The following is a 21,485-nucleotide window of genomic DNA, read 5'->3' as shown; positions in this document are numbered from 1 at the left end:
TGCGTCTGGGTTTGCAATGTGATGAGGTCCGTGTTAGCTCCCTCTTCCAACCAGATGCACTGGAGCGGCCGTCTATGGGGGAAGAAAGTTAGTTCAAGACCCTGAGCTTGGAATCATGGCCCCAAACACCTGAACCTTCTAAGGACTTTTGCAATTACAGCATAATCATTTCTCGTCAGAGGGCGAGTATATAAATGTCCTGGCTTCTGAGCTTAAGAGAGAGCACAGAAGGGCTCCTGGTTTCATGCTATGTTTGCTTTGAGGTCCCGTAAGAAGCAGTGTGGAAGGGTGAAGAAACGCTGGCTCCAGAGGCAGACACATCTGAATTGGAAGCAGGACGCTGCCCTCCATTAGTCGTACGACCACGATCAAGTCGTTTAACCTCTGTTATCCCCTATTCTCTGCCTGTGTAAACGCTGACGATAAGACTCTCCTTGCAGATCTGTAACACAAAGCCCTTGGCGGGCACTAGGTTAGCGCTTGATAAACGGTAGTCACTGTGAGCAGCTAGTCCTACCCCGGCTGCGAAGGTGATCAGTCGAACATTTTACTTTACTCCTCGGTGCGGAGCCATGTAACTTAATTTTTTTTTCTCTACGGACGTTTGTGGTTTTCAAAGAAGTTCCCTATCATAAAAGTAGAATGTCTGAGATGTCGTTACACATTTTTTAGTTAGTTCTGGTGGCTTCCCCCTCAGTCTTGTTAGCCGGTATTCTCTGAAACACTGCTGTATTCGTAATTATAGTCCAGGAGATGCTATTATGGCCGTTATTTTTCATATAATTGCTATTATTGCTGCTTTGACCTCAGGGGATTGAGTAGCTGTGATAAAGACAGGAAAGATGGTACTGTGCCTACCCTTTTATCCCTGACAGACCCCCCGCATGCTGGAAGCTTCCTTAGGAAACACATAAAGGCACAAAATGACACAGCATTTGAAGGCAAGTTCTGGAAAAGTTACAGGAATCATCTGGTCCACCCCCCTCGTTGTATAGCTGAGGAAACTAATGCCAGAAAGGAGTAACGGCTTGCCCCCAGCCATGAGGGTAGCTGGAGGCAGAAGCAACTAGATCCCCCCAAAACCTGGACTCTTCATTACCAGACTCCGTGAGATGCTGGTGATCTGGTTATGATGTTCCATCATGGCAGACATCCAGGGACACCCGTATCACACCTTCAGTTTCCACCCTGGTCACAGCTCTTTGGGCCAGGAGAGCACGTGCCTCCTTATCCCAAGTGGAGAGCCTGATCCGGGGGTAAAAAGACCTATGCTCCCACTCCACTTCCAGACTGAAGCCAGTGTTCCCAGTAGCTCACAGACCACCTTGTCAAACTCCAAGGACTAAGTGGAAGGAAGGAAAATGAGGGGTGGAAATGGGAACAGTGGCCTGACACTCAGGAAGGATAAAACCCCTAAATAAATTAGGTACGTGTTTTGAAATAAAGGTTTTACTATTACTCAGGTATGTCAAGGCCAACAGCACAGGAGGCAACTGCCATTGGAAAGATAGTTTGTTATACTCACAGACCCCAAGGGAAGGGGGCTTCCACACCAAGGGGGAAGCAGCCGGTGGGGGGGGGTCTGGAAGCAGAGGGAGGAAAGGGCACTGTGGGGAGAGCCTTTATTATGGCTTCTGCAGGAAGGAAGCATGAAGGCAAGGTAAACAGGCTTAGGGGTGCCCAGTCCGAATCGTTTTAGCGGCCTCTGGGGCACGGGGGCTGTTCCTGATTGTCCCGTGCTCGGCCTGGTATGATTAGGGATGGTGGATGGGTGCTTAGAGTGTGGAAAAGGAGGCAGTCGGGGGTCTGGGCTCCGGACTGATTGGTTTGCATCACAACAGCGTGCTCTAGCAGGCAGGTTGTTTGCGGTCTCTAGGCACTGGCTGGTCCTGGGAGGGGGACCCCTCCAGGTCGTAAGGCCCCAGATGTCACAGCAGTAGAAGTACAGGAAGTAAAAGACATGGTTAAGGCAGTACAGAGTAAGTATGTGACTGACGAGGTTAACCTCCAAAGCCTGCGGCCTTAGTCCCCACGAAGCCATTTGAAGAGAAGACTGGTCTGGAAAGGCCTTCCCTATACCTGACATCCATCTGCAAAGGCTAAGGTCTTGCAACCCTGGGCAGGAATCTTCCCAGCAGTTCCCCCAGCCCACCCACTGTGCCCTCCGTGTTTCAAGCAGTTAAGTGATGGTTCCTCCCTGTTGAGAGCTGGGGGTCCTCAGGCTCAATAGTGACCTGCCTGGAGCCTGCAGGCAGACAGGCCTGGAGGAGCCACCTGGATGTGGTCTCTTCATCAAGCCTGGCTCCACAACGGGAAGGTGGTGACCTCTGCCCCCTCCCTTTGCTGTTGGGAGCTCTCTGTCAGGAGCGGTGGGGACAGAAAAACTCTGCCCCCCGCCCCCACAGGCACGTCTTCAGCCCACTGGGTCTACCTCTTGCCTCTGGATTTTGAAGCATCCCCAGTGAGACGTGAGAAGGGCCAAGGCAAAGGCCGCAAAACCCCCAGGAATTTTGGCAAATAAAGTGCCGATGCAGCACCGGGCAGTTAACGAACAGAGCCTGCTTGTTTGGGAGTGATTTGCTTATTCAGAGAGGAGTCTGGTCTAGGGAGCCCTCCCCCGCCCGGGCATGCAGCCCTCAGCAGGCTGTTCTAGTGAAACTCTTAAACTCCCTCTGGAAAGTGGGGGTTAACACTTGGACTTGGGGGTCTGACATAATCTCTGTGCCAGGGTCAGCTTCTCTGCGATTTCACACGGGGTCTTGTTTTCGGAACATGAAGCTCGTGTGTGTGTGTGTGTGTGTATGTGTGTGTGTGTGTGTATGTTGGCCAGACTCACAACACATGTGAACCTGCCAGGACAGCGTGTACTTGAGCAGGCCGAGCTCTCCCAGATGCCCTTGGCTGTTGCTGGGACACCCAGAGCCCCAACCAGGACCGTGCTGAGCGCAAGCCAGGAGGAGAGCGCGTGGGAATCGGGTTTTGTCCACATGCCACGCGGGGTCCTGTGGCGGTTTCTTCGGTCCGGCCACCGCCCTGGACAGCCCTGGAACTAAACCACCAGAGAAGGGAATGGCGCCGCTCACGCTAAGTCGAGGCCGGCTCAGCTAGGATTTTAGTACAGACACCAGGGTCTACCCAAAAAGGAAGGACATTATGACCTCAGTATCCGTACCCGGGCTGCTCCCTTGTGCAGAGTGAGGGGGGCGCCTGGCTGCAGAAGAGAGAGATCCTGAACAGAATGCTTCAAGACTTGAAGGATTCTTTTTACTCATCAGTGTATTCAGTAAACATTAACTGAACACCTACTATGTGCTGGCAGAGTGCTCATCTCATGCTACTCCCTGCTCCCCAACACATACACACCCTGTCTACACTGCTGTCCTGCTTTGTCCTCAAACTCCCTCCTCCCCAGGCCTTTGCTGCCCTTCCTTCTGCCTGGGACTCGTTGCCCCCACCCCTCCCCCTCCTTGTCTAGGAGAGTCCTGCTCGTTCTTCAGGTTACATTTCACTCCTTCTGTGCAAGGAAAAGTGTCCCTGAGTCATCCTCAGGCCACGGCCATGCACTCTCTCTCACACACACACCCTCCTACCCTGCCTGGTCCTTGCCCACTGGGCCTTTCACACAGGCACTCATGTATTTAGCGGTGCTTGAACCCCTACTGCAGTCCGGTCCCCGTCTGGGACTATGTTATAATGCGTGTTTGGTCATTTGTCTCCTCCTCCGGACGATGACAGTGTCACTAAATGGCCCCAGCTGCTAGCATAGCGGCTGACACAGAACAGGCCGTCAAACGACGTTGGTGAATGAATGAATGAGGTTAACATGTGTGCCCCAGTCTCCCAAATTTCACAGTCCTTTTTCTCAAGGGGCTCACCATCTAATGAAGACAACCAAGTAATCAGGGGGTGACAAGCCAAAGCAAAGAGAGGGCAGGAAGTGGTAGTGTGACCCCCCCCCCCACCTCTCACTCGATCTGCATTTAAATGCTGCACTCTGGCCCTCCCAGGTTTGTAAAGTTGTGAACACCACCACCCTAACCTGCCTGGCACCCTCTCTGACCACGGACTACCGGCCCGGCCTGGACACTGTGGAACGGCCAGATGAGTTTGGATTCGTCTTTAATAACGTCCAGTCCTTGCTCATTTACAACGACACCAAGTTCATCTACTACCCCAACCCAACCTTCGAACTGCTCAGCCCTACCGGAGTGTTGGATCAAAAGCCAGGATCCCCCATCATTCTGAAGGTAGGATGGGCAGAGAGCAGTGCCTGGCCCGTGCCGTGATGGTGACAGCCCCCCTCACTCCCGGCCTTTCCTATTCACCTCTCTGTGCTCACAGCCTCGCAAAGCTGCCATCTCCCCGAAAAGGGAGCTTGTTTATAGATATTGACCCATCCAGCCATATATCTGGCCCTTGGGATTCTCAAGGAACACTTTACAATGTTGCTGTTTGTTCTTGTGAGCTTTGGGACGCCAAAATTCGGCAGCGCCTTGGAAGCAAACACTTCCTTTCATTGACCGCTCCCGTGGCCACCGTAGCCCGCGCGCCTATCCCAAGGGGTCACGGTGCCCCGGAACGATTCGTCCACCTGTTTTGTTACTTTCCTTTATATCCCACGTGCTCTCCTCCAAATGCTCCCTGGTTTGGAGTCTGTCTCTCCTTCCAGTCTTCTTCCCATCCCTTCCTCCCTTGCTTTCTCTCCTCCCCGCATTTTCTCTCTCTTTCTCTGGAAATTGGGGCTGTTTGAAGTTTTCCCCAGAAACTCTGCACGGAGTCATCTATTGGTTTTTGCACGGCTGCCCTTCCCCCACGGCTTTCATCTCTTTTTTAGGCAGTTAACTTCTGCGTCCCTGCGTCAATTGTTTCTTTTAAGATTACTGTTCTCCCCAGGGCAAAAACCTCTGCCCTCCTGCCTCTGGAGGTGCCAAACTCAACTACACCGTGCTGATTGGAGAGACCCCGTGTGCTGTCACTGTGTCGGAGACACAGCTCCTCTGCGAGCCTCCCAACCTCACGGGGCAGCACAAAGTCATGGTGAGTGAACCCGCTTCCTTTTATGACTCCCCCCACCTCCTCGCCGTGCATGCATGATCTGTCACAAAGTGAGGCTGTCCCGTCTACTTCCTCCATAGCCCCTCCTCATCATGTTCTACATTGAGATGGGTAGAAGTTGAGAACCCAAGAAAGGAAAGGGAGACGATAAGCAGGAAGTTGTTTCATGTCCAAGTCTGTACTGTGTGGCCGTGGTCACTCATTGCCCTTTCTGAAACATAAGGATCGATGGCATGCCAGGGCTCTACAGCGTCTGTGTGTGTGCAATGCACAGGTTCACGTGGGCGGGATGGTGTTCTCTCCTGGCTCGGTGAGTGTCATCTCAGACAGCTTGCTGACCCTGCCAGCCATTGTCAGCATCGCGGCGGGCGGCAGCCTCCTGCTCATCATCGTCATCATCGTCCTCATTGCCTACAAGCGGAAGTCTCGAGAAAACGACCTCACTCTCAAGAGGCTCCAGATGCAGATGGACAACCTGGAGTCCCGCGTGGCCCTGGAGTGTAAGGAAGGTAGGTGGAGGCACTGTCTCGCTTCCTGGCCCCATCTTTCGTCACCAGTCCTTTACCGCCTCCCGGGAAACTGCTCTTATCGCTGTTTCCATCCCTCCCACCCTCAGCCTGTTTTCCCAGAAACTTACTTTGCTTTTAGCATTAGAGAAGTCCCATTAAGAATGCCCAGGGCGAGGCCCCAGGTCTGACCATCTTGTTCCTGGCCTTCCTGAGCCCTGACTCATCTCCCAGTCTGGGAGCCTTTCTCTCCCTTTCGGGGCCTCGGTCTCCCCACAGTCAGAGCCTCCCAGGCTCGGCTGTCGGTTGCTATAGGTCCCCCAGATGGGAATCCGGCTCCTGTTTCTTGCATAGCTGCTCTCAGAGCGTGTGGAGGCAGCAACAGCAGGAGAGGCAAGGAAGCTCTTCACCTATCTCCGGCCTTATCCCCTCCCCTCCCCCAGGGCGTGTTTTCCACCCGTGCCACAGGCCGAGCGCTCTGAAGGCCACCACTCGCTGGTGTCCTCGACCGTGGACACACGTGGGAGTAGCGATTGCTTCCTTCCATCTCCCACGCAACCACAGCCTCGAGGTGACACATATATCTGGTGTCCCCTCGGGCTGAGGACCCACCGGGCTCTCTGGGTAAACATTTCAATTAAGAATCAAAACATTTCTGCCTTTGCTACAAACATCAGGATCAGGAACAAGCCCTCTCTGCTGGGTTAAAGGGAACGGCTGGGCTGGGGCGACGTGGGGAATGGCTTCTCCGGTGCCAGGGCAGGGGAAGGGCGGGGAGAAGGGCATCAGGCAGACAGACCTGCCACCAAAGGAGCGCTCCCCTGCCAGCTGAGGGCCTGATGGCTGGGGCGCCGCAAGGCTGGCTTTGGTGTTCTTAGTTCCCTGTGTGTGTGTGTGTGTGTGTGTGTTAAAGTACACATAACATCACATAAAATCTGCCATTTTAACCCTCACTGTCTCCACACCCTAGGGCTCTTCCTTCCAGCTAGGTAGCATTAAGTACATTCACATCGTTATGGAACCACAACCGCCATCCAGAACTTTCTCTTCCTCCCCAGCTGAAACTCTGTATTCATTAAACAGTAACCATGGCCCCCTCCCCACTGGCTGCTGTCAGCCACCATTCTACTTTGTTTCTATGAATTTGACTTCTCTAGGACTCTCATATAAATGGAATCACACGGTATTTGTTCTTTGCCTCTGGTTTACTTCATTAAGCATAATCCGTGCTGTGGCATCCATGTGGTTGCAAGTGTCAGAATCTCTTTCCTTTTTTTTTTTTTAATTTTTTTAACATTTATTCATTTTTGAGGGACAGAGCGTGAGCAGGGGAGGGGCAGAGAGAGGGGGGAGACACCGCATCTGAAGTAGGTTCCAGGCTCTGAGCTGTCAGCACAGGGTTCCAGTTTTTCCACATCCTCGTCAACACTCACTGTTGTCCATTTTTCTATAATAGCCACCCTAATGGGCGAGATCTCATGGTGGTTTTCATGTTCATTTTTGTCCAAGGTCTTTGCATCTTGATTCATCATTCTCTTGCTTGGAAGAAAAGGGGAGGGAGGCTGCCTGTTCTGCGCTTGGCTTCATCCCCTTGGCCGCTGCCTCTCCGCTGTTTCGAGAACCTGCAGCCCCATGCATGATACTAGTCATGGTGTTCTTCCCTTTTCTTTGTTTTAACTACACTTGTAATACGCAGAAAGAAAAGGCAAAATTAGGCATTGGCAGACAGGAGGAAATGATACAGAAATCGCCCACGTGCCTACCACCTAAGAAGGGAGGCCCGGAGATACCTCACACCTTCTGGAGATGCAACCCAACAACCCTCCTTGTCTCCACACCCCAGGCCTTCACAGACGTCTTCTCCCGCCTTTCCCCTCCCCTGCCCCGGTCGCCCTCCTGAGCCTCCCTGTCTCCCTGCATTTTCATAGCCTTTGCTGAGCTCCAGACAGACATCAATGAGCTGACCAGCGACCTGGACCGCTCTGGAATCCCCTACCTGGATTATCGTACCTATGCTATGCGAGTCCTGTTCCCCGGCATCGAGGACCATCCCGTGCTGCGGGAGCTGGAGGTAGGGCCTGCCTCTCTCCCCAAGCCACCCGGCAGGAACGCAGGACCTGGGAAATGCAGATGGGGTCCAATAGCTCAGAGAAAGGTCAGGAGTAAGGAGGAGAAACAGCTTACAACAGCATCACCCCCACGGGGATGTTTCTCATCAGGCGGATCACGGCCAAGGTGGGGGTGGGGGGGCACCCAGGCTCTTTAGGATGATTCCAGGGGAAGGCTGATTGTCATTTTTTAATTAATGACTAAATTAATTAACTACGATTCTGCCACATTCTCAAATGGATTTAAGGGGGCTTAAGGAAAGACCTACGATTCTGTGAAGTTTGTTTGCTCATTTGTTGGTTTGTTTTGCCAAAGATAATAAATCAGGGCAGAGAGGATTAAAGGGAGACTAGCAAACCAAGCAAGTCTGATGGAGTATCTCCTGTGGTACCCCCGGGACAGGCGGACGGACAGCATCCCCTGCGAGGGCTCTGCCTGGAGCCGACCCCCCACAACCGAGGGGGCGGCCAGAGTAGATGGTGGACCTCAGAGCCCAGCCATTCCTACCCCATCGCGGGTGCGGGAGATGGGGCGGGGTGGCTGTAGGCGTCACAGACAGAGTCCTACAGCTATCGCCACGCAAGATCCTCGGGGAGAGGCCGGGCTAGGAGGCCGGAAGCCTGTCCTCTGAGGGAGCGCCCGTCCCGTCCACCCCAGGTGCAGGGAAATGGGCAGCAGCACGTGGAGAAGGCCCTGAAGCTCTTCGCCCAGCTCATCAACAACAAGGTGTTCCTGCTGACCTTCATCCGCACCCTGGAGCTACAGCGCAGCTTCTCCATGCGCGACCGAGGCAACGTGGCCTCGCTCATCATGACCGGCCTGCAGGGCCGCCTGGAGTACGCCACGGACGTCCTCAAGCAGCTGCTGTCCGACCTCATCGAGAAGAATCTGGAGAACAAGAACCACCCCAAGCTGCTCCTCCGCAGGTGCGCCCCGCGGCAGGGGGCGGGGAGGGGGGCCGGGGTCGCAGCGGGCTCGTGGGCCCTGCTAGAGCAGCATGACAGGCTCCCCATCGCAGACATCACACCCACGCGCAGTGGCCTGTGTCTGCGCCTCTTGCAGCGCAGAGTCTGATCTCCCCGTGGCCCCGGGAGGCTGTGTCTGCACCTGCTAAGTGTGAAGGAGGAGCCCGGACCTCGGCTCAGAGCTCGGCTCGAACCCCGGCCCTGCCACCTGCTAGCGGTGTGGTCCCGGGCCCATGACGCGGCCTCTCTGCTGTTTATCTTCCTCACTGACAAAATGGCATCGGTAACACTGTCTCCCAGTCTCTGTCCCTCCTTGTGCCTCTAGAGCTGCACTGTCCAGTGTGGTAGCCACACGTGACTGTGAATTAAAATGAACTAAAACGTGAAATTCCGTTCCTCCGTCGCGCTAGCCACATGCCAAGGGCTCAGTCACCGCATGCCGGCCACCATATTGGACAGCGCACTTAGGGAACAGTTCCATCCTCGCCGAAGGTTCTGTGGGACAGAGGCTGGCTGGAGATTTGCTGCAGCCTTTCCCTTCCACGCCCAGTTCCCAGGATCCGAATCACCAGCAGCCACCACAGGCTCCCTCCGCCCTTGCCATTTTTACTGGCAGGAGAGAGGGCTGGAGACCTTGGCATCCATCCCCCAAGGCCACCCTCCCTGGAGGCCCCAGGGAGCAGAGCAGAGCTCCTGAGCCCCTCTGGCAGCAGAGGTTGGAATGCACCATCTCCATTTCTCCACCCTCCTCTTTAGCCTGCTCCCAGCCAGGTCGCAGGCTTCCAGACCCCACGTGGGGTGAGGAGGGAGGAGGAATGGCTTTGTGTTATGAGTTCTGAGCCCCCATCCTGCCAATCTGAGCATTAGAAACTCTCATTAAGAACTGTTGTATTTAAATTAGAGCTAATCTCAGGCACAATGCAGGGAGAGGGTGCTGGGAGGGGCCAGGGGACAAAGCTACAATTTCTTCTGCCATTGTCACTCTCTCCCAGGCCCAGATTGCAGAGCAGCCCTGGCAAATGCTTGGGATTTACTACAGCCAGAGGGTATAATTTGCACTACATGTAGGGTGTTAAAATACCCCTCGGCATCCCCATCCCCATCACGGAGGGTCTGTTACAGCCGCTTTGTTCCTTCCCCGAGTCCCCAGATCTGCAGCCCAGGTTGGGGGATGGGGAGGGGCGGTGCTTGCAGAAGCAGATCCCCTGTGCGCTGAACACTCATGCACACCGCTCTCCACTTGAGTGGCTGGGATCCACAAGCCCACGCGATAGCAGTAACGACAGCTAATACTTACGGAACAGTGCTCACGGGTGCCAGGTGCTATTCTTAGCGCTTTACATACTTAACTCATTCAATCCTGATAACAGCCCTGTGGGATAGATATTATCATGGTCCCCATTCAAAGATAGGGAAAATGAACCCAGAGACTGCGGAAATGACTTGCCCGGGGAAATGACTTGCCCGAGGTCACGCAGGCAGTCCGTGGCAGAGTCAGACTTGGAATACAGGCAGTCTGATTCTGAGTGGCTGGAGGGGCAGGTACCAGGGGCCTTTAGGGTATGAAAATGGAGTATTTAGGCATGCAAGGAATCCCAGAGGGACAGAGAAACTCAGTTGATCATCCTCAGGCCGGCAGGAAGTAAGGAGAACTGGTCATTGATAGCCCTGTGGAAAGGGGTACCTGGCACCTTCCTATGCAGACCCGTAGTGCCAGTTCCACAGGGAATTGTGGCCCAGAAAGAAGAAGCCTCTGGCCTGAGGTCACACTTCTTGCTCTGGTGTCCTGGCTCCCAGCCCTGCATGCTTTGATGCCCTGTTGTTCTCTTGGGCCACGGTGCGTACAAGCCAGACGACCCCCCTCTCGAGACCCCCTCCACAAAGGACCGCCCCTCACCCCTTCTCCCTCCCCAGGACAGAGTCTGTGGCTGAGAAGATGCTGACCAATTGGTTTGCCTTCCTCCTGCACAAGTTCCTGAAGGTGAGATTGGGAGTGAGCCGGGACCTAGAGCTGAGAGTAAGATGGGAGGGGGGCTGCTCCAAGCCTGGCCATCGGGGCTTGCAGGGGACCCCTCAGGAGTAGGAACCTGCCTGGCGGGGGTGCTCCAAAGCAAAGCAGGCCTGGGAACATGGCCGGGAGAGGGAGAGGAGGAGACTGGTGCCCCCGCACAGCCCACGCCCTTGCCTGTGCCCACAGGAGTGTGCGGGAGAGCCACTGTTCATGCTCTACTGCGCCATCAAGCAGCAGATGGAGAAGGGTCCCATCGACGCCATCACGGGTGAGGCCCGCTACTCCTTGAGCGAGGACAAGCTCATCCGGCAGCAGATCGAGTACAAGACCCTGGTGAGGAGGCTGGAAACTTAGGGGACACAGCAAACCTCCTGTCTCAGATCCATTCTCTGCCCTCCAAGGACAAAGCCAATCAATAAAGAGGCTAGGATATGGCCTGGGGGCAAGTCTAAGGGGCGTGCCAAGTGTTCCAAGAGTGTGGCAGACATGCCTGTGTTTCCCCTCCCCATCTCAGCTGGTGGGCCCAAAGAGCCCTGTCTGTCTCAGTTTACCCTAGATGATATGGTGGGGGTAGGGGTGAGACCCCCTCCATTAGGTATGGGGAAATTAGCATTACGGGGAAGAATATGAAATTGCTAATTCCTAACATAGAGGCTTTGGGAGGTGGGTGGCCATCCCTGGATACACCTGGAGCCATCTCTGAACCCCTAGGACGCCTCGTTCCGGGATTACAGTGGCTCCTAAGCCAACCAGGAACTAGAAAGTGGAGTCCCAATTCTTTGAGAAGGGCAGGGTAGGCATGGCTCAGGTTATCATTTGGCAGATGGCAGGAAGGCGAGAGAACCCGAGGCATGGACATTTCTCTTGTAGGGAGGGTAAGTCTTAAAAGGGGAGTAGTCCAAGGGCTTCCTCCCACTCCTTCAAGCTGTCCCTTGAACTCCTATCCTGCTCCCCCTCCGTCGTCACTTGTAGATCCTGAACTGCGTCAACCCCGACAACGAGAACAGTCCCGAGATCCCAGTGAAGGTGCTAAACTGTGACACCATCACACAGGTCAAGGAGAAGATCCTCGATGCCGTCTATAAGAACGTGCCCTACTCCCAACGGCCAAGGGCTGTTGACATGGACTTGGGTAGGAGGCCCGGGCTTGGAGTGTGGGGGCAAGGGGTAGAAAGTGGCTTCCAGGAGGGCCTTTGGGCCATGGCATGGAATGAGGTGAGAAAATGAGAAGCCGTGTCCTGCATAGGCCCCTCCTGGGGACAGTCCTGCCCCAGGCAAGGGGCCGTAGGAAATACTTCTCCCAGGGCACTGCTTGCTCTGATGTGGCCACCTCTGGTGAAGTCCACACTTCTCCCCAGCTGCCTTGACCCCATGGGGCCCTTGAAGTCTCGAAGCACTATGAGTGGCACCAGCTGGGGTTGCCAGGCCCCTAGACGAGGCAGGACTGGGTGACCTTGGTTCATAGCCCCCCCCCCCCCCCACCTACACCACCCCGTCTCCCCAGAGTGGCGTCAAGGCCGGATCGCCCGGGTCGTGCTGCAAGATGAAGACATCACCACCAAGATCGAGGGTGATTGGAAGCGGCTGAACACGCTGATGCATTATCAGGTGAGGGCAGGGGCTTTGAGCCGCGACCTTTGACTCCCCAAAACGTTCCTTTCACTCCAGGGTTTGCTCTCAGGCCCTCAGAAGCCTAGAAGAGATTTTCTCATCTACCCCTTCCTCCTCCCCTCTGAGTATAAAACAGAGATTTTCAGCCATGACTACCTATGAGAATCATTAGGGAAACTTCTCAAAAAGACGAGTGCCCCGACCCCGCCCCAAGAAACTGACTTAAGTGGTCTGGGTGAGGCTAGGCATTTCTATTCTGTGTGTCTCTACCTCCACCGAAAAATGGCATATTGTGAAGTCCTCTGAAAGGACACTGACCGTGGGTACCTGCTGCTTTCTGTCCTCAGCATCTCATCAGCGCAGCTTACACTTCTCACTTGCCACGGAGCAAGAAATTGGGTAGACTTGTCTTCCGGGTCTTGCATTCTGCCACTTACTAGCTGGTGTCCTTGGGGAAATTACTTAAGTTCTCTTCTTTCTCATCTGTAAAATGGAGTTCAAAGTGATCCCCGCCCCATAAAGTTGTGTGAAGTCGATTCAATGCAGTAAAGTGTTCGGCACAGAGGCAGATGCACTGAATGAATGAACAGTCAAAAAAAAAAAAAAAAAATTCCGGCAAAAGAACAAAAGATCCAGGAGTATCTATTCCTGCCTCCCCTTCCCTCCCATAGTAACGACTGCTCTCGTGGCTGGGGGTCTCTGTAAGATTAAGCACAGGTAGGCTGGTTGGGACTCAGGAAAAATACTGAAATAGAAGCTGGAAATGAGAGACACCGAGGGAAATTAAACCAACCAGAGGAAGCGCCGCAGGCTGTGAGACCCTAAGGGATTGCCTGATTAATAACATCCTCCCAGGTCCACGCCGCGCACAGGGAGGGTGCGGAGGGACTGGCAGGCACCGGGTTGCCATCAGCCAGGCCACTGGGGGTCCTGAAGGCCAATAGGAGCTGGCTGGGAGGCTCCGAAGCACAAAGGAAGCTAGTGGGGGACACTGGGGGCAGCCCCAGAAACGCTCCTCTGCAGGCTCCATCTGCCTTACTGGCCTGCGTAAGCTGTGCCGGGTCCCTGACCACACCCAGCCCCAGACAGAGGAAGTGTGGTGTCTGAGAAGAGTAAAGGCTTTTCAAGCTGTATTAAAACCCCCGCTTCTGCACTCACTGGTGGTGTGTGACTTTCACCTCTCAGAACCTGGGCTCCCCATCTGTAAAATGAAGATGACAGCCAGGGCTTGTGAGGGTGGTTGGAAGAATTAGAAATAACGGGTGAGGGACGCGGGAGGTAGACTTATAGCCATTCCCTGTTGATTCCGCCCCCATCCCGCTCACACGGTGCCGATGCGTCCTGTAGAGCACTTGCAATGAGCTGGTTATAACGGCAGAAGAAAGCGCCAAAGAGAATAGCATTGTGCCTTCAAATCATCAGTTTCTCAAGGGCAGGAGTGAGCCCTTTCTTTTCTGTCTGTGATGCCCTGACGGTTGTTACTGAGCCGTCCGTCCTAAGGCTTCCAATCAGAATGGAATGTTCTGTTCTTACAGTGCTCATCATACAAAGCACTTCCAATTCCCCGATGTCATTTATCATTCATGTATTCATTCGTTCCTCAAATATTTACTGAGCTTTGCCGAGTGCAAGGTACTTCCCACATGCTGGCCCAGAGTGATGAGAAACACCAGCCATCATTCTTCCCTTTGGGAGACTGTGATGATGATGGTGATGCCCATAATAACCACACTAATGCCGATACTTACCGAGTGCCCACTGGGCGCCAGGCACTGCTGTCGGCCTTTATGTGTCCTGACCCCTTTAATCCTCATGATACACCTACATGCCATTAGTATCCCCGTCGACAAATGAGACGACAGAGACACGGAGAGGTTAACTGACTTTCCTGATGTCACGTAGCTAGTAAATGGCAGAGCCGAGGTCGGACCCAGCCAAGCATCTTGACCGTGGATTTGCACCGCCTGTCAGTCAAGAGAAAGAACGACCGAGCACTGAAGACGAGAGAGATTTAGTGACGAGACCTGGAACTGAATTGAACTGTGGTCATTCGCGTCACCTTGTGAATCTTCCTTTAGGTGACAACAAACCACACGTGGAGAGCATCATCTGTTCTTCTTGGGAGTAGAAACCCCTGCCCCTGCCAGGTTTTCAGAGTATCGTTTCTGGACTGCCAGTTGCAAGGAGAGTTCCTGAAGGACAGAGGTGGAGAGGTTCCCCTCAGTTCCAGACCCGGTACCGATGGTGCGGACCACTGGCAGTCCAGGGAGCCACCCCGGCTGGGGAGTTAACGGGGCACTGGAACTTTCCAGATGCCGTAAAGAGCAAAGGGCCCTTCAGCTTTATGCCATCAAGTCAAAGCATCGCCCCCTTGTTACTCTCCCTGGAGTCAAAGGTCCTGGAAGTCCCTCCAGGAGAAAATCTGCATAATCTTAATTAACAAAGAGATGTTAAAAAACTTCCTGGGTTCCCGCAGATTTATAGGGAGGGTAAAATTAAACACCACTACTAAAACCGGCTATCAGGGAATCTCGTTAGCACTAATGTTCATTTATAGTTTGACTTCCCAACATTTAATTCTTTTTTGGTGGGAGAGAGGGACTGACAATTTAAGACCCAGAAAGATGGTTTTACGACTGGTGCAGCTATAAATCAAACTTATAAAGTTCATAAAAATTGTTAAAATAAAAAATGGTTTAATAGGAATGTTTTATGGCCCATAACATTATTATAGCTGTTTTATTCCCTCTGCGTTAGGGGTTTAATTGGATCGCCACAATTCTGGGGATTCTCCGTTTTTATTGGATGGAGGGTAATCTTAAATCAAAGTGGCCCCAAATGTCTTCAATATGGCTTGTCATTTATCAGCCCTTTCCCTCCAGGCCGGGTGCTGAGCCTGGGTACCCTCACAGAGGACAGAGCGACAAGCCGTCTTTCTCTCTGCCTCCCCGAGAGCAGTTGCCCTGTTGGTGGAACCCCTCAAGGTGGCCCGGGCATTATAGGACCCTGGCCAGAAAAGAAATCAGAGCCAAAAGGGAAAATGGACTGCAGACCAGTGTGACTTGAAATGAAATCCCAAATTAGGATATAACGAGGAGAACATGTGCTCTGGAGCCTGACAGACCTGGCTACAAAGATGGGCTGTACCATGTATTCATTCATTGTGTGGCTTTGAAGACATTGCTTAGCCCCTCTATGCTTCAATGTCCTCATCTGTAAAATGGTAATGATCGTGCGAACTCACGGCGTTGAAGGGAGGCTTGAGTCTAGCCCAGGCTGTCCAATAGAAACATAATGCCAGCCACATGTGTAAATTAAAACTTTTTACTAGCCATGTTTAAAAAGTAGAAATGAGCCGATGAAATTGATGTTAACAATATATCTTCTCTAACCTAATAGATTCTAAGATAAATATGATTTCAACATGGAATCAATATGAAAATTATTAGTGAGATAATTTGTGTTCTTTCATTCATGCTAAGCTACTGAAACGCAGCATATATTATGCGTTTATAGCATAGTAGCTCATGTTATAGTTTAGACACTTACAATGTATCTCCGTTCGGACTAACTGAAGTTCAAGTGAGCGATTAGCACAGGTGGCGAACAACTACCGTGTTGGACGTATTGGCGAGTAGCAACCGTGGTATCTTCAATATTCCTGAACTCCTTGTGCTCTACCCCACGCCTCCTTCGTTACCTTCTAGAAGTACTTGATAATTCGCTTTACCGGTTCAACCACACTCTACCTTTCCTACCCTTCTCAGGTGTCAGACAGATCGGTGGTGGCTCTGGTCCCCAAACAGACCTCCTCCTACAACATCCCTGCGTCTGCCAGCATCTCGCGCACATCCATCAGCAGATACGGTGAGGACCTGGAAAGGCAGCCTGGGCAGCCTGGAGGCGGCCTCTGTGATCTACCACGGACCTCTCACCAGCCCTTTGGACGAGCAGGCAGCCCTCGCAGCTGCCCTTGTCCAGTCAAGGACGTTCGCTCATTTCCTTCCCTCCCCCCTAGTGCAGTCATTCCCGGCACGGCTGCGTCCTCAGAGCTGTGGGAGTTGGCGCACCACGTGCCCTTCCTTTGACAGCCTGCACCTGCTGAAGGAGGTTGAGGGGCCCAGAATCAGGGAGGCTCCTGGGTGGTGTTTCCCACATGCCAGTCCTTGGTCCAGTCCCAATTTGTACCTGTTGTCCTGGCTGAGTTATTACTAGCCCCCCTTTACTCTCAAAAGGGTCCCAATTTGGCAAGTAATTGACCATCCTGGCCTATCCACCCCCGAGGGCACAAGGGCCCCCAGTGCCTGCTGGGCCATGAGGTTACCTTGCTTCACCCTCTCTTGCTCCATTTCTTCTGGCTTTGTATATGCAGGAAGGCTTTGGGTTTTCCAGCTCAAGGACTGAGTCCAGTGGCTCCAAAAATGGCTTAAGCAATCCCATATTCTAGGTGCCAAGTAAGAAGGACCCATTGACTCCCAAGAAGGAGCATTATAAGTTACAGCTTCTTAGCACCCAGAGTTTTAATCAAAGTCCCTATGAAAATATTCGGCTGACATATTACCTATTGATTATTCTTTGCCGTGCAAGCATCAGGGGAGGAGAGCTCCCATATTTGCAAGGCTGTCTCCAACTCACAGAATTTCCAAACTCCTTTTTATTTTGAATTTGTTTTAAGTTTTTATTTAATTTTTAAAATTTTTTTAAAAGTTTATTTTGAGAGCGCGCACGCACATGTGCACACGTGCACACACACACAAGCGTGCACGAGTCGGGGAGGAACAGAGAGAGAGGGAGAGAATGAATCCCAAGCTGTCAATGATGAGCCTGATGCAGGGCTTGAACTCATGAAACTATGAAATCATGACTTGAGCCGAAATCAAGAGTCGGATGCTTAACCTACTGAGCCACCCAGGTGCCCCTGAATTTTATTTTAAAAGAAAGGGTTTCAGTCTCCTCTGTCATCATGCCAACCAAGGATCCCTACAATAACCCACCAAATATGAAGTCCCAAGGGTCCCCGTCCAATCGCAAGTAGTTTATTCTGAGTGAGTGCAGTAGGTGGGCATAGATTCTAGAAGGATTCTACAAGCAAGCATGGCGAAATCAGTGTCTCATGGGCCTCCACTGCCCCCTTCTCCTCAGACTCCTCCTTCAGGTACACCGGCAGTCCCGACAGCCTGCGGTCCCGAGCCCCTATGATCACCCCAGACCTGGAGAGTGGGGTTAAGGTGTGGCATCTGGTGAAGAACCATGACCATGGGGACCAGAAGGAGGGTGACCGGGGCAGCAAGATGGTGTCTGAGATCTACTTGACCCGGCTACTGGCCACCAAGGTAACTCCTGCTCTCCCCAACCCGGGAGGGCTCCTTAGAGTGGTATGTCCTGCCCACCCCACCCGCCCACCAGCGTAAGAAGGCTTTCATGGAGTCTGTGCTTTAAGGGGACCCATTCAGACAATCATACCCAGGTAGAGCAGGCTTTCCAGAGGATCGGGCCACTGCTGTTTTTCCCCTACCCTTTGGCAACGGTTGCAACAATATCATTGCCCCTGGCCCATCAAGACCACCATTACTCTGCAAAGGAACTGCTCTCTCGGCTCTGGGTGCCTGTACCTTTTAGGAAAATGTTAGGGTTTTCTTATCGATGTCAGCTGGATATGCCAGCCTCCACCACCACTGCCTTTTCTACCTGCTTTCTGGCCACATCGGGGGGAAAGCATAAAGGCCTGGACTTGCCAATAATTGGAGAGAAGCCTCCCCCTTCCCCATCCCATCCCACCTGCCCCCGAGTGCTGATGGAAGTGAGGGGGCCACGGTGCTGGAAGCTGTGATCTAAAAGCCGTCTTCCAGCTTCCCTCGCGGAGAACAAATACGCCCGTAAGGAGGGCAATTATGTGGCTCATATTTGCCAGCACAGGTCAGATTTCAAATGCTCTCCACCACAGACCCCACAGACATGCCGCTGAAATTCTAACGCAGTGGCATCCAGATTGCAGCTCTCAGACTTGCTCCCAAAGATGACATAGAAATACACCCTCGGACCACGTGTCTCAAATTTTGCTTTTGCTAATATGCTGATAAGAGACGAACACAGGACACCAGAAAAAAGGTTGGACATTTACCTAACCGTCAGAAGTGTTCCTTGAACCTGTCAACTGTGGGATGCAGGCCCGGCCTTGTCCCTGCCGAGATCCTCCAGGGCCCCGTGGGTCAAGGCTGGGCCTGGCTGTCCTTGGATCCGGACCCTTGTACCCGCAGCACCCACTCCCAGACACCACTGATCCCAGGCCACTGATACCACAAACCTCCTCACTCCTTTCAGTCAGACCCGTTGCCGTCCTGCCAGGAGGCTCATCGTCCTCCAGGCTGTTCCACAGACACCCTCTCGTCCCAGCGTGCGCCCACCATCCCCTGTGGGCAGCCTGGGCTCCGAGGACTCACGGTCTTCCCGTCCCAACACCCTGTGCCTACGCCCGCCCGGCACGGACACAAGCATACATGTGCCATGTGGCTGCCAGTTGGAGGAGAGGTTCTTCCCAGGAATCTGTAGCCTCTCCAGCCCCTCCCCCCTCCCCGACACCCCCGCAGCCCCCTCCCTCCCCACCCCCCACCACACGGTCTGCGCAGCCTGGTGCCGCAGACAAATTTCCAAGGCGGGATCAGTCCAAGGCACCATCTGGTCTGCCCGTCTGCTGCCTGCACCCCCACCCTCCCCTTCATACTCTCCCACCGTCCCTCCCCCAGGGCACCCTGCAGAAGTTCGTGGACGACTTGTTTGAGACCTTGTTCAGCACCGTGCACCGGGGCAGCGCCCTCCCCCTGGCCATCAAGTACATGTTTGACTTCCTGGATGAGCAGGCGGACAGACACGGCATCCATGACACAGATGTGCGGCACACCTGGAAAAGCAACTGGTAACCCCTCGGGGGGCCCAGGGGGAGCTGCGGCCTGGAGAGGCCGCGAGGTGTGGGAGGTGGGACCGGCCCAGACCCGGGAGATGCGGGGAGCCCGTTCCTCGCGGGGCCGGGTACTCTGAGGTTCCTAGAACAAATAGCGCACATATGCTCTGCATCCCCAACACGGTCCCCGGGCTGCCAGCGCCCAGTGGGGCCCGCCTGGCTTAGGGCCCGGCACCAGGACGCGTGCTTGAGCTCTGCCCTTTCAGGTGGAGATCCTTTCCCAGGGAGCACTTCCTCCCTGACCCTGAGACCTCTGGTTCTCAAGAAAGGATGCTGGAGGAACCTACATAAGGAGCCACCTTTGGACCGAGCTGCACAGCTACAGAGCCAGTCAGCGTCAGGCATTCTGAGGGGGGGCAGAACCCACGGCCCTTCCTGAAGACGGGGAAGCCCTGAACTGAACATAGACCCCGGGGAGAGAGCTTGCACCTGCTATAGATTTGAGCCCACCAACCGGGAGGATGTCGTTGCAAACTTGATCCCTTAAGGCCAAGTTATTACCCCGGCGCCATGGCTTTCAGGAAGCAGCGGGCAGGATGTCCTACAGGCGTGACTCTTCCCTAAGGTAACCTCGGCAGCCAGACCGCGGTGGGACAAGCAGCTCCCGCAGGCCCCTGGCAAAGGACTTTTCTCTCCTCGGTTTTAGACCCGCATCGCCAGCCAAGCTAAGGACTGGCTCTCAGGTCAGACGGGGCCTGGCCAAGAGCCGGACTCAAAAACCTTCCTGTGCTCCAGGAAAGAGCACAGAGAGGGGAGAGCGGAGGTCCAGGCATGTGGGTTGGGCAGGCAGCCCGCACAGCTGTCTGGAGTCAGCGATCTCCTCAGAAAACAGAGCCGACACAGATGGGCCCCGGCTGTTATTTGGGAATCAAAAATCCTAGCAACCGGCAAAACACTTTGGGAAAAACCAACCCCCATCCCATATAATCCTTTCTTCTCCGAGATGCTGTGGTTGCTGGCCCTCTGGAGCCCACAGCTTTGATCACAGGATAGTGAAATGGGGAGATTCCGGTGGCCGGTGGTCGCGGGGGAGAAGCCCACGGCGCGCCTCAGCAGGGCAGGCCTTTCGTCTGGATTCCCGGGGGCAGAGCCCTGCCTGTCTCCTTTGCTTTGGAAGACTCCCCAGCCCAGTGCTGCGGTTTCAGGGAAATGAAGAGAAAGTTCTGGATTATGCCCGTCTCTCTGCCTTCTGTTGCCAAACGGGCCCCCGTCATGGAAATGCCCTGCCCTGGGGTTGTGGCAGAAAGAGTCCCTTCTCCAGACCTCAAACAGCTAATGTCCGAGGAAAGAATATTAGATGCTCCCCAGAGCTGCCAGAGGAGGGGAGAGTGGAACAGATGAGTCACCTCTCAGCTGAGGCAGCTTCTCCTGGCTACAGGACAGGGTCTGATCCTGTCGCCCTTTGGAAGATAAGCAGAAATCGTAATGGAAGTGTTTGCAGTGGGCAAAGTTGCCCTTCCCAAGACTTGGCATGACTGAGGTGTTTGGGAAAGACTGGGGCACTGGAGGGTCAAGAGAAGATGAAGGAGAGAAGAAAGGTAGGCTGGATTTCTGGACCGCCATCTCAGGCCAGAAGGACAAGCCCGGGAACAAAGCTCACTCACGCAGGAGCCCGGGAGTTAAGGCCCTGCGGGCAGCTGGAAGAGAAGACGAAGCTGGAAAAGGCACAGAAACAGCAGCTGTTCTGATTTTGAAGGGGAATAAATGGGCTTGTCCCCCTTATGGCCTCAGGAGCAGAGAAAACTCATTCCCCTCTGACTGTAACTTCCCAAGCCGCAGAAGGAGCACTGCTAACGACTGATCAGTTCCTCTTGGGGTGGGAAAACGCTGAGCTACACTGAGTCGTTCCCAGCATGCCCACAATGGCCTCCTCTCCTCCCTCTGCCCCTGCCCAGATAGAGGAGAGCCCCGGGGAGAGCCCTGAAAGAGGCGCCCCCTGGGGGGCCCACTCCTCCGCCCCACCCACCGGGCCTGGCCTGCCCTGGGAAGTGGCGCAGGGGGCCAGGCTGGGCGGGAGCGCAGGTGGCGCCCTTTGTGGGGCTCCGAGGCAGCGCCTGGGGCTGCTGGCTGCGTCCTTCCGGATAACGGCCATGGCACTGTGTAAAGGGACTCCAGGAGTCTGGGGGCTTTGTTCGAAGCTCTGAGAAAACCGTGCAGTTCTCTGTACTTAGGCTTCCCTGGGGGCCTGGGAGCCTTTGGCAAAGGCTGCCGGGAGGGAACAGAACCCACCTCCGTCTATCTACCTCTCGGTAGGGATCAGGGTCGGCCCC

The 21,485-nt window shown here is 54.1% G+C and overlaps 1 protein-coding gene across 1 annotated transcript in view; it reads left to right on the top strand.

Moving 5' to 3' along the window:
• The window catches only part of PLXNA2 (plexin A2), a 207,259-nt gene that overhangs the window by 182,833 nt on the left and 2,941 nt on the right, over nucleotides 1–21,485 (top strand). Inside the window, exons 18-29 of the mRNA XM_086693312.1 lie at nucleotides 4,008–4,247; nucleotides 4,894–5,037; nucleotides 5,330–5,564; nucleotides 7,490–7,632; nucleotides 8,328–8,596; nucleotides 10,550–10,616; nucleotides 10,833–10,979; nucleotides 11,619–11,778; nucleotides 12,151–12,254; nucleotides 16,025–16,124; nucleotides 17,400–17,590; nucleotides 19,001–19,170. Of these exons, the coding sequence (XP_086549438.1) occupies nucleotides 4,008–4,247; nucleotides 4,894–5,037; nucleotides 5,330–5,564; nucleotides 7,490–7,632; nucleotides 8,328–8,596; nucleotides 10,550–10,616; nucleotides 10,833–10,979; nucleotides 11,619–11,778; nucleotides 12,151–12,254; nucleotides 16,025–16,124; nucleotides 17,400–17,590; nucleotides 19,001–19,170 (1,970 nt within the window). The remainder of the gene's footprint in view (nucleotides 1–4,007; nucleotides 4,248–4,893; nucleotides 5,038–5,329; nucleotides 5,565–7,489; nucleotides 7,633–8,327; nucleotides 8,597–10,549; nucleotides 10,617–10,832; nucleotides 10,980–11,618; nucleotides 11,779–12,150; nucleotides 12,255–16,024; nucleotides 16,125–17,399; nucleotides 17,591–19,000; nucleotides 19,171–21,485) is intronic.

This window comes from Puma concolor, chromosome E4 (genome assembly GCF_028749965.1).
Source record: "Puma concolor isolate L17-30 chromosome E4, mPumCon1.1.hap2, whole genome shotgun sequence".
NCBI classification, from domain to species: Eukaryota; Metazoa; Chordata; class Mammalia; order Carnivora; family Felidae; genus Puma; species Puma concolor.
The sequence above is the reverse complement of the archived record's forward strand: the minus strand, read 5'-3'. Positions and strand labels throughout refer to the sequence as shown.